The sequence below is a fragment of the Megalops cyprinoides genome, chromosome 18, assembly GCF_013368585.1.
Source record: "Megalops cyprinoides isolate fMegCyp1 chromosome 18, fMegCyp1.pri, whole genome shotgun sequence".
NCBI lineage: Eukaryota > Metazoa > Chordata > Actinopteri > Elopiformes > Megalopidae > Megalops > Megalops cyprinoides.
This window is the reverse complement of record NC_050600.1, coordinates 19,520,476-19,532,981: the sequence shown is the minus strand read 5'-3', so window position 1 is coordinate 19,532,981 and position 12,506 is coordinate 19,520,476. Positions and strand designations below refer to the sequence as shown.

The following is a 12,506-nucleotide window of genomic DNA, read 5'->3' as shown; positions in this document are numbered from 1 at the left end:
CGTAACATCTTATAGAATCTAAAGCACCACAGCCACCTGGCAATACAAGATGTGCTATGTCACAATTACTGTCATAAGTGACATTATTATGACATTCTGATTTTGTATGTTATAGCAAAACCACGTTTGAAATTGTTGAAGAAAGAGCTGACTCAGTTATGCTGGTTGGCATACATATGTATGGATGCTGAAGTACTGATTATGAAAGTATTATGTCCTTTTATGAAGTTATTTTGTATCTGCTATGTAGGATCCTCCAAAGAAAGTTTCATGTTCTGATGAATTGGTTTAATATAAACGTCAACGGTTAGTGCTGCCAAAGCTGGTGAAAGTCTAATGAAGAATAGTTTTGGTTCTTCCAGTTGCTCCCAAACACAGAGATGATCTCAAATCTGGCACAAGCTAATGTTTAAATATCTTACGTGACTCAAAAACATGTGGTTGTCTTCATGATTGACTGTTTATAGATGAAACCGCAATACATTGAGGCAGATTAAACAAAAAAGTCATAGTTTTTAAATGTAATGACATAAATATATGACATAAATTGCATAGTTTAGATAGGATAATAATGTACACTTAAGGTATGTACCTTAGAATTGAACTGTGCTTGACAAGGCAAAAAAAGGCAGTTTCTACCAAAAAGGTTCATTTTACAGTAATCTCTCTTATCTTGGTCAACACTGATGTGAATTCAACACAGATTACATATTTTGGTTTCAGTATTCAGTGGCTTTCAGCCGTAGATTACTCTGAGTCAGCTGCAATTAAGATTTAATTAGATGCTGTTCATCTTAAAAGATACCTGTAAGGCATACTCTTATTATGCCTAGCGCTGCTTTTTTAAAAATGTGTCTCTGAGACAAAGTGCCTGTTTGACATCTCGATAAAGAATTTTTTGTGCAGGGATTCAAAAGACATTCACTAGCAGCCCTGCTCCGTAATTACCTGCGATGACAGTTGCGGAACAAATCTGGGGGCGAGTGCAATCTGACTGCGCTGACCACCTGCCTGAAAGATTATGAAAAGCCTGCTGGCAAGAAACAGTGGCCATACAGATGACAACTTCCCCAGAATAGTCAATTCGACTTAAGATGTGAAGGTCACCACTGAGAACAGAATCCTTTGTAAACCAGGAGGAGGCTACAGCAAATCTCCAGACTGAGTCAGAAGACACCCCCAAACAGAGTACAAATGGATATTCAACAGAGGGTGGGCATTTACTCTCCAGCGCACTTCATCAAAGCAAGTGAGACTGTCTCATTTTTACACAAAATGTGGAGGTTGTTGAAAAGTCGGAAAAATATTGCATGAAGGCCGGAAAAATCATATAAAATCAAGTAGCACTTGCCTTCAAAATTAGTGATACAGTGATTGACTGAAAAGAGGTTGGAGATACATTTAACTACATACTGTGAAGCACAGTCCAGAGCAACAGGCAGCCTAGGCCCTAACCTGACCTTACCAAAGAGGTCTGAGAGATATCCACAGAATGGTTTACCTGCCAATACGATGGTAACATCTGACCTGGCTGTTTATACAGACGCAGGCTGACTTTACCCACATAAGAAATTCAGAAATAAATAAGCTAATAAATCCTCGTGGACTGTGAGATTTCTCCAGTTCCTCTGATTCTGACTCTGTCATCATTTTAATTCGAATCTAAACTGAATCACAACTGTCATTTGCTGTCTCCCCTTTGTCCACTCATTCTAGGTTCTTTTCCTATTGTTATTATGCCCTTTCTTTCCTTGCCATCCCTGGCTCATCCCAGCTCATTGTCTACCTACTGGTTCTAATCTTGTCTAGTTATCTTTTTCAATTTGATTTGTTTCATGTTTTGCTTTTGATTTGTTTCCTATTCATGAGCAAGCCACAGAGGCAGATTGAGACACCTCAACCTCAGGGATTGGTCAAGAACATCCACTGTTAAGTGTCATATCATCATAAATGTCATCCTCGTCATCATCCTCATCATCATTGTCAGCATCATCATCACACTCATGTGATACCAGTCACCCTAACAGAGGAAACTCTCTACAGTGGTGGTTTCTGCTGAAATTCTTACAAGCATCCAGTCTCCATTGCGATTGATAAATTAGCCCAGTGACAGCTGATGGGTGTGTACTGCCTGGCATATTGAAAGTACAATGTCTCGATGTGTTCATAAAATAGACTGTTTTGGAAACTGTATGTCTTGCTGCATTGAGCGCCCAAGTGAATGAAACTGAGCTGCTTCCCAGTGAGATCAGAAAGCACTCACAGACACAGCTAGCCATACAGGAAGATAAAAAATAATGTTTACCAGCAATACAGTTCTCCAAGTAATTCTCACCTGGCGTTTGTTTCACCCATGCTGTCTGAACTGAATCCTTAGCAATGGCACTCATTCGTGAAGGTTAGTATAGATGCAGTCAAAAGATCTGATGTTATATTCCTGGCAAATTGAAACTGTGGATAGCGAGCACAAATTGTATTGCGCTTCAATATATTTGCTCAGTTTGTCAATTAGATTTCAGAAGTTTGTCTGTTAGAACATCAGATAGAACATGACAGTAGTACCACCTCGTCAATCTCTCTGTTCTTGAACAGCCTTGCCCAGCTACACTGAGCAACATGTCTCTCACTACACATGGGAAAGCACCCCGTGAACATATAACGCAGTCAATCAGGAAAACAAGCAGCCAAGACACTACACCGTCACTACCATCTGGTATACGTGTCAGGGCTCCGCCCCCTTAAGCCGCGGTGTTTTTGTTTTCCCTCTCCTTGTGCTTTTGTTTTCCTTGTGTTCCAGCCCCGCCCCGCTCCCCGCCTGGTCCCCGCCCACCTGATTTCCTCATTGCCTGCACCTGCCTGCCTGCTCACCTGCTTCCCCTCATCTCGTTACCCCAGCCCTATATCTTCCCTGCGTGTCTCTGTGTTGTTGCTAGTTCGTTTCAGTGTGTTTCACCTGTCTCGTCCCCGCGCTTTGTTTCTCGAGAGTTGTTGCTACATTGCCGATCCTGCCTGTTTCCTGACCACGATTCCTGCCTGCCGTTTGTATCTGATCGCTGCCTCTCACCTGCCTGATTCCTGACCCTGTTCTCCCTGACTCCCGATTTTGGATTTGCCCCTGGACTGTTTCTCTGTGTTTCGAACCCTGCCTGTCCCTGGATTTACGAACTGCCTGTCCCTTTCAATAAATCGCCTGGAACCGGAACATCCTGCGGTCCACGTTTGTGTCCCGATCTCAGGCGCTAACAATACGTCATCTAAAAATAACCTGTTTGTGTAATATTGTTGTAATACAATAACAGTAATCAGTTTGCATTGCAGAGTTACTGACACACATAATACTAATGTGTTATAGGAGTGCCGTGTCACGCCTGCATTTGTGCAGGCACTCAGCAGCCCATGGTAGCGCGGTGAAACATTTTGCTTCTCTAATTTTGAGTCCAGTACAAAGGTAATTATCCTTTCGCAAATGTCCATGTTTAAATTGTCTGTTCGTTTTGTGTCCGACCACCCCATCCCCTTTCTTCTCCGTCTCCTCTTCAGCACATTAGAAACTTAATTCTCGATTTCACTTTGATTTCATTACCCACCATAGAAACTCAGCCGGAGCATAATTGCGAAATGTGATGGAAAATGCACTGTACCACAGAGTAAAGCCAATTCAAGCAGTAAATATTTAGCTGGATGCCACGAGAACAACAAAGCTGAGAAAATCCCTCCTTTGGAGGGGAATGGAATGAATGTATAATATTAGTTTTTTTTAAGCATGAACAGACGACTCGACAGCAGTGTTAGACAAATGACAGGAGAAAAGAGGGGTAGCCCCATACCCAACAGGCTGCTCTGTGCTGTAGTGAAAACAGCATCAGCGGTATCAGAAAACCTCACAGCCGAAGGCTAGTTTTAGTTATGGGATGTTGAGGCTTAATGAAACCTCAGAATGAACCTACGGCTTGTTACCAATGATTCAATGACTTCAACCAAACACAGAGACTTGCTGAAGAATCAGCTATTCGCAGCACGTGGCACTGCAGCTTCACCCACCATGAAGTTCATGAAGCCTCAACATCCCATAGCTAGTTTCATTTCTCCAAGTTCATACCACAGCACTACAATTTGTATTCTTATTGATTCTCTGGTTGCAAGCACATTTCCATAACCTCCACACCACTTTAACAAAGGTAAACGCTGCTGTTTAGCACTGCATCATACATCATTGTGGTACTATTTCATGACAACCAGCTCCTCAGTTTAAAGAGTCATTATTGTCCTTAATATTGTCTGTCATTACCCTCAGGGCTTCAGAAAATCAACACAATGTGTCAGAATGAAATTATGCAGGGGGTATAGACTAAAAACCATTTTCATAGCAGGGCATCAGTGCCAGAGCCAAGATTGAATGTAGAATAACTATGAATACACCACAATCCATTCTGAAATTGGCTGTTACACTGTTACAGCATGGTTATAACACCAGGCCTAAGACTGCAAGCCATTATTATAATACTGTTATTAATCCTGAATCAAGACAGGAAGCCACAGTGTCAACACGGTCATAACTCCAGAATGAGACTGGAAAGAACTGTTATAACAAGAAGCAAAAGAAAGAAGTACTGTAATAAGAATAAGTCAGTCACAAACTTTCCAAAATAATTACATTTTAGGCGAAATCAATATTAGTTCATCAATTTTAACTCAATTCAAGTTGATAATTTAATTAAATTTTAATATTTGGATCTAACTGTAATTAAACATATTTATCCGATCCACAAATAATAGTCATGCAAGAAATAAAAAAACAATTAGGCTAGAAAAGAACATCTAAGCTCATTTCCCAACCAATGATTAAAGGCATGATTTCATGAATAAAAATTAAAATGGATTATTATTCCATTCATGTTGGGTCTTTTTTTAACAGCTTCTGTTCACAACTCGTATTCAAGAGAATCACTATTGAACTACAGAATCACTACTACTTTCCACCGGACAGTGATGGCAGTGATCTCCTCAAAAGCCACACTATAAATTTGTTGGTAAATAAGGGCAGCAATGAGGAGATACGAGCTTTCTTTTGTCCTTCATCAAGTTATGTCAAAAAAAAATGCATCAGGCTGGGAAGGAGACTATGGTCAAATCACCCACCATAAAACAGCGGTAAAGCTGCAGTGCACACAATCCTATTCATCCCGTAACTCAAGGACACATCAGTATGCGTACGTAGCCTAATATTGAGTGGAGAATTAAAATGTGAAAATCCTTTGATGCTTCCTCACAGCTTACATGCTGCCTAAAGCCACGGACCATAATTCCTTTCAGATGTTTTTCAAATATTGACCCATCACAAACACCATCATATGGAGCTAATGCAGTACATAAGTCTATAATTAAGTTCACCTGATATGCGCCGGTGTATTTGCATGGACATGCGTTTCGGACAAAACCCTTAATCTGCAAGGCAGGATGCTACAATTTGAAAGGTGACGGAGACTGAGCCTACAGTACCCAAGTGGCAACAACATCAGACACAGTCAGCCAACAGTACCCAAGTGGCAACAACATCAGACACAGTCAGCCAACAGTACCCAAGTGGCAACAACATCAGACACACTCAGCCTATAGTACCCAAGTGGCAACAACATCATACACATTCAGCCTATAGTACCCAAGTAGCAACAACATCTGACACATTCAGCCTATAGTACCCAAGTGGCAACAGCATCTGACACACTAAGACTACAGTACCCAAGTGGCAACAACATCTGACACACTCAGACTACAGCACCCAAGTGGCAACAACATCAGACACACGCAGCCTACAGTACCCAAGTAGCAACAGCATCAGACAGTCAGCCAACAGTACCCAAGTGGCAACAACATCAGACACACTCAGCCTACAGTACCCAAGTAGCAGCAGCATCTGACACACTCAGACTACAGTATCCAAGTAGCAACAGCATCAGACACAGTCAGGCTACTGTGCCCAAGTAGTAACAGCATCAGACACATGAGACACACTCAGCCTATAGTACCCAGGTGGCAACAGGAACACTCTGAATCACCCCTCTTACCAAAAGCTCTGTAGAACTCCTCCTTTGCCAAGTGCTCATCGTCGTTGACATCGTCGTATTTCAGAAGATCAAACAGCGTGCATTCAGATCCATCCCTGGCCAGTCCCTCCTGCTTGATGATCTGTAGCACAGAGGTCGACATGAGGGTACATTAATGTCTGCCTGGTCAAATGATCAAACATCTGGCAGGACTACAGGGTACTGTTCCAGACTGCTAACTACTTGAACACATTAACTGGTTTAGGGGTATTTTTGGTATGATAATAAATAAATAAATAAATAAATAAATAAATAAATAAATAAATAAATATGTGGATTTATTAATACACACAAAATAACTAAACAATACAATGGCAGAGAAAGAAACGTCGCACACAAGACAGAAGTAGTAAGATACCGTAGGAAAGAAACTGTTAAGCTGCAGCATTAAGCTGGAAATATACATATACTGTGTCACACTTGTGCTTCAGAAATTGATCAAATGTTACATTACATCGTGAGTTTGCAGCACTGCCAAAAAAATGAAGGTAACAAATTAAGAACAACTCTCATCGAGTGCAGTCAAGTAGATTATTGAAGCTTCCGGTTAGAGCCCAGTGCACTTTCTTCAACAAAAAAACTACTGAAGTGTAAAAGTCAGTTGATGCCTTGGTGGAAGGACGTGGTACTGAGTAAAATATGCTTATTGTTAATGTCAGGTCAGCTCTACTGCCAGAAAAGATAAGGCAGACAGAATTATCGTGAATATCTTTTTAATTTAAACTGTGTGATGTCACAATAGAATATCACAGAAAATGGAGGTGCCTTTTAGCTTTACTTCACATATTGAAGCCAATAAGCACACAACAGAGAGAATTATAACTAATAATTCGTGAACCCTTTTCAAGCCTTTGAGTAACATTTTTTGTGTGGATACAAGGAAGAAATTAGGTAACAAACCACATGCTCTGGAATGGTTACAATTTGGGTGTGGTAAGCACTGTAGTGCTCAGAGGCAAAGTTTTTTTCTGGCCAGTTTGTTTTAATTAAAACTCATTGTAATGCACCTCATTCCCTTTGGAACAACCACATCTTTCTGGGGATGTCACCAAAAAGCATGTTCCACGTATTGTGCCAAGGCTAAAACTGAGTGTGGATGAAAGATCAGTCTGACTACAGCCATGTTATGTTTGTGTTGTTACTGGTACGCTACCGGTACGCTATACTGTTGCATTGCACAGTGACACCCTTCTTTCTCTTTTCACCTCTCGCAACGTGTATTTGATCCAGTGGTATGTTAATATCAGAGTAGCCCCTGGATCTCACCCTTTGATGCTGACAGTACATTTCGTAAATGTTTTATTACCTAGCCTACATCCCTGTCCTCTTTCATAATTGAGTCCATGCTTTATACTCTTGGAGCTAAGGCCTATTCACAACCCGCTGGCTCCTTGTGTTTTCGGCCAGTCTGGCCCCTGTGTCTGTACCATTTTATTAGAATTGATCATTGTAATGAAGGTTACTATGGCCACTGGAGCTTCATTGGTGAATTTTAAAGTAGGTACTTTATGCCCGATAGGTTAATTATTTGTTGAAGAGGGGTGCCAATCACATGAATTTCTTATTTGTAGAAATTGGTGCTAATCAGGCACATTACTTATTTAGAAGGCCTTGCCTCTTTCTCCCATCTCACTTGTCAGAGTTTATGTTGGCTATTGTTGACAGGAGTTTAAACCTTGCTCAGACTGAGAATGAATTCTGAATCCTAAGCCCTTCTTCAAGCTTTTTTTTAAAAACAACTCTGAACAAAAACCCCAAAAGCCTTACCCTGTATCTCTGCAAGAATCCTGCAGAGAACCGAAATGAATATGCCCCAGGATGTATCATTATAAACCCTTCTGGAAACAGTTGAAAGGTTATTAAACCAAAAATGGTTGCTTACCTATTCAATTATTCAAATTAATGCCGCATAAACCAGTGTCTCGACATTTAGAGCCATTAATATTTTATGCGAATCCCACCTACTGTTTGTTAGGGGACCACTATCTTTCTGCAAAATCATTAAACATGCCACAATTGGTTTTGGCTGTTTTCCTTTGCACTAGTATTCCATCGAATAATCAATGATGAAAAAAGCAAATATTTTCTTCTAAGCCACACTTGTCTGCTTTTATGTTACACCACATGACTAATGTGAGTTAAAAAAAAAAAAGCCACGTTTCATTGGTGCCAGAGACTTAACATTTTGAAGAATGTGTCAGGAGTGTGTCATGCATCAAACTGTACAGAATCAATCTTGAGCGCTCCTTCTGTATGCTAAAACGGGTAGAGAGACGGTCCATGATCTTCTTCAAAGGGGAATGAAAAAAAAAAAAACAAGAAAACAAATTGTATTTCCAGCCTCCCGCTGTTGACCGGGCAGAGAGATGATAAGTGCCTTTTTTTTTCTCCTCACCTGTGACAACTCGCTGCTGTCAACAAGCCCGCTCCCATCTGCGTCGTAGTACTTGAACATTTGGTCCACCAGGGCTTTCTTTAGGGCCATTTTATCTTCGCTCTCCCTGTTATCATCCTGTCTGATGTACCTCTGGTTATGCAGGTCGAGCACTTTATTTTTCATCTTCCGATAGTCACCCATCCGGCACTTATCACCTGCGGCATGACATGAAACAAATAGGGTTAGCCCTGACAGCTAACAGATGGCTATGCACACGAGGCATGTTTTTTTAATCCGTTTCCAGGTGTGTGTTTTGCACCAGCAACATGAAAGGTTACGACTATTGTAATTATTCCATTCTGTCAAAGGAGGGTGATTCTCAACATGTATTGCAAATCACATTGCAACCTGACAACTCCTGCACTCTTTAAGCTCAATAGTACATCCATCAGTGCCAATCTGTCTCTTAAATCATAAGCATGTGAGTGTCTGTTACACATCATTTTCATTGTCTTATCCTGCACTCCTCCCACTTTGCAAACACTAACACATTAATGAATCATGTTAACACTCAGAGCCTTATAAATCTGAGAACCACATCTCTATAGAGCCTCTATAGAACCATATCAGATGCATCTAAAAAAAATCTGGATAATTTCCAGTCATTTATTTCCAGTTCCTGAAAATTCTATCATTATCAACTGGCAAAAGATTTAGAGAAAAAATTGTAATACTGTTATATTGGTATGTCACTGTAAAGCATATCGATAAACACAGTTATATACCATGCTTATTCATGGCAAATACCATTTTTCATCATCCCATGCGATGGTGCTATTGCTTTATATTGAAACCCCAATAAAATCACACACCTCTTAATATCACATATTTCTTCTTTGTGGAAAAGGTGATATTGAGGGGGTGGATTGTATTTGCTTATTTACCTTGGACTAGAAAATGTAAGCTTCCTCTCTCACTGTCAGATTGTTATCAAACCTGACAAAAATAAACTCGGCTTCATTTTTTTACACAAACAGCTTAGTAAAAAAGTATCTGGCTTAAGCACAGCCACCTGCAGGCGCTTTGAAGGCTTATATGGAGAGTGGGGGGAAAAACTCACTCAAGAAGTCAAGTGTCCATTCATCGCTCATGCATTAGAAAGGGGCTCCCACTGATGTCAAAGTGAAATGTTCTTGTGGAAGGCAATGGAGATTTCTGCACTGTGAAAATGATGCCATACTTTTGAATATGTACATCCCTAAATGTTAAAGTAAATAAAAATATTGCATTGTAGATCGTCTGCAGAGTTATAGAGCATGCTTAAGTAGTTGTATAGCTGATTTATTCTCCACAAAATATGCAATAGTGTAACTGTCACTGGTCCTTTTCCTAAACCACACAAAGAGGGCACAAAACCATTTAAACTGGAGGGGGTATTTCTTACAGATAGGCATGGGCAGGGTGAGTGGGCTGGCCCCCATATAAAAACAGAAAAGAAATAATAAACAGTGCCTATCACTATAATCTATGCAGTTGTTAACATCACCATCCTGTTGTGACACATATTGGTTATATCTGTTATTTAATAATTAAAATGTATTCATTTTAAACTAAATACTGTTTCTAGAAACAGTTGAATACTGTGAACAGCCTTTCTTCCACTTGAAAACACAGGAAAAGTTGAAACTAATGCTTAGGTCCTCAGCATCCAAAGTTATTATATCACAAAACAGACAACTAGAAATCAAACGTTTAATACAGACTGGTTTGGTTAATAAGTGTTTTTGTGTATCCTGTGTTTCAAAGAAATTCCATTTTTTTTTTCTTTTATTTGGCGGAGATAGTGTGTGGACCAAATTACTCTGAAGGATTAGTGAAACATGAAAGTTGTGGAGACCAAATGGATAATGCAATCTAATTGTGACCGCTTGGAAAACTTAATATTGTCTCTCAGACTGACGGTCCCTAGCTTAACAACAAATGGACACGAGACAGTACTCTTGAAAATAATCAAATGCATCTCGTTGTGTGTGAACTGTAAGCCTGCTTTGGAAGGCCATGATGAGACAGCTGAGTCCATCAGCTCTTGAGTATATTCAAGGCAACGCGCAATGAAATTCTCTCAGCTGGAAAAAAAAAAAAAACATTATGACAGCCAATCTTTGCTCAAAGGGGCCTCTGAAAATTTCAAAACAAAATCCTGGATTGCATGTTTGAAGTTTACAGGCAGTAAATTTCTAAGGAAATCTCTGAAATCTCCTTTACTGCTGTGCAGGCAGAAACCACTGACATTTCCTGTAAGTCACAGATGGTTGTCATTTCAGTGCTACCTGTTACTAAACAATAAAGCGAGTGAAAGGAATTTAGAATTTGTGAAAGTTAATGAGGAAACAGCAGCGGGTCTTTGCAATGCAATTAAACAACTTCTGAAGCCACTGAAATTAAACAGAAAACTGATCACCCAATACTTTTCGGCTCTGTGCTGAGTGGAAGTGTTTTCTGGTTGCACACTACTGGAGGACATTTATCCATGTTGCTACGCCCATTTCACCTTGATATTACGGCAAGTTTGAAAGAATCAAAGAGCTCAAAGTGTTCTTTGTCAGTCTTCCCCACTTTGTCTGCTCTTCCCCACTTTATTTCAGATTCACCTAAGAGAGCTGCTGTCCTGTGGAGAGAATGAGCAGAAGAATTCAGAATCAGAATCATAATCAGAATTCCGAGGCTTTCTACCACACACTGGAATTTTCAAATGGAGATCTGTCAGTGCAGTTTGGAAAAATCTGAAGTCACTTCAGGAATGCATACAAACCATTCAAGAACAACCTGGTTGGATGGAAATACTTAGTTCTGTCCATTTTTTTCCACACAGTTCTCTGTATTACTTGGAGTTGTTTTTTTTTTTTCAACAAACATGACAGTGAAGCAATGGAAATCAGCAGTACGATCAACAGTCAGAGAACAAACTGGTCACTACTAACTAGCAAGGAGTTGAACCTGCCCCAAAGCAGAGAAAACATTGTGGCAGTAAGGAGAGACATATGTGATGCAAATTCAGGCTGAAAACAGGTTTACCAAATGTGATCATTTAGCTGCAGCAAAGCTAGTGGATTGTTCATTTTCCCCCGCACTTGTGAACAAATTTCCAACAGAGGCGTTAGACTGTGCCAACTGCCACACTGCGCTGAAAGAAGCTGAAAACTGTATCATCGGGCTGACCTACATCGTGGAAACACAGCGCTGTTTCTGTTGAAATCGGTCTGTGACAATAATTTGCCAGACACTTAGTTAGTAACTGTTACACTTCTCCAAATTATGGTAGCAGCTCCAATGACAACATCTGAATCAGAGTGATATCGTCTGAACTTGAAGAGAATCAATACATTTATGAGAAATACAATGCCTCAGGATGGGTTGAACTCCCTGGCCATGTTGCCAATTGAATATGAACTAATCCACAAAAAATCACAGACACTATAACAAAAATGATGGACAGATTTTCCCCGATGGAAAAATTGACTTTCAGCCTTTTTGTTTAAACACAGGAACTATCAATGGGTTAAATTTTATTTAATCAATGAACAATGACTTTAATGTTTCATGCTTTTAATGTACACCGATGGGCCAAAACATTATGACCACTCACAGGCGAACCGAATAACATTGATCATCTCCAAACAAGGGCACATGTCATAGTCTTAGATGGTAAGCAAACAATCAGTTTGCGTAGTCAACATGTTGGATGCAGGAGAAATGGGCAGGAGTAAAGACCTGAGCGACTTTGACAAAGGCCAAATTGTTGTGGCCAGACAACTGGGTCAGAGCATCTCTGAAACGGCAAGGCTTGTGGGGTGCTCCCGGTCAGTAGTGGTGAGTACACCTACTGGCAGTGGTCCGAGGAGGGACAAACCACAAACTGGCGACAGAGTGTTGGGGCGCCAAAGGTTCATTGATGTGTGAGGGCTATCCTGTCTGGTGTGAACCGACAGAAGGTCTACTGTGGCACAATCACAGAAAATTTTAAT

General features: G+C 40.3%; 1 protein-coding gene across 3 annotated transcripts in view; it reads right to left on the bottom strand.

The window, feature by feature from the left end:
• LOC118793199 (follistatin-related protein 5-like) overlaps positions 1-12,506 on the bottom strand; it is a 125,279-nt gene that overhangs the window by 51,158 nt on the left and 61,615 nt on the right. For all 3 annotated transcript variants that reach the window (XM_036551257.1, XM_036551259.1, XM_036551258.1), the window contains exons 5-6: positions 8,500-8,696; positions 6,066-6,186 (exon numbers count right to left, since the gene is read on the bottom strand). In XM_036551257.1, the coding sequence (XP_036407150.1) occupies positions 6,066-6,186; positions 8,500-8,696 (318 nt within the window). The remainder of the gene's footprint in view (positions 1-6,065; positions 6,187-8,499; positions 8,697-12,506) is intronic.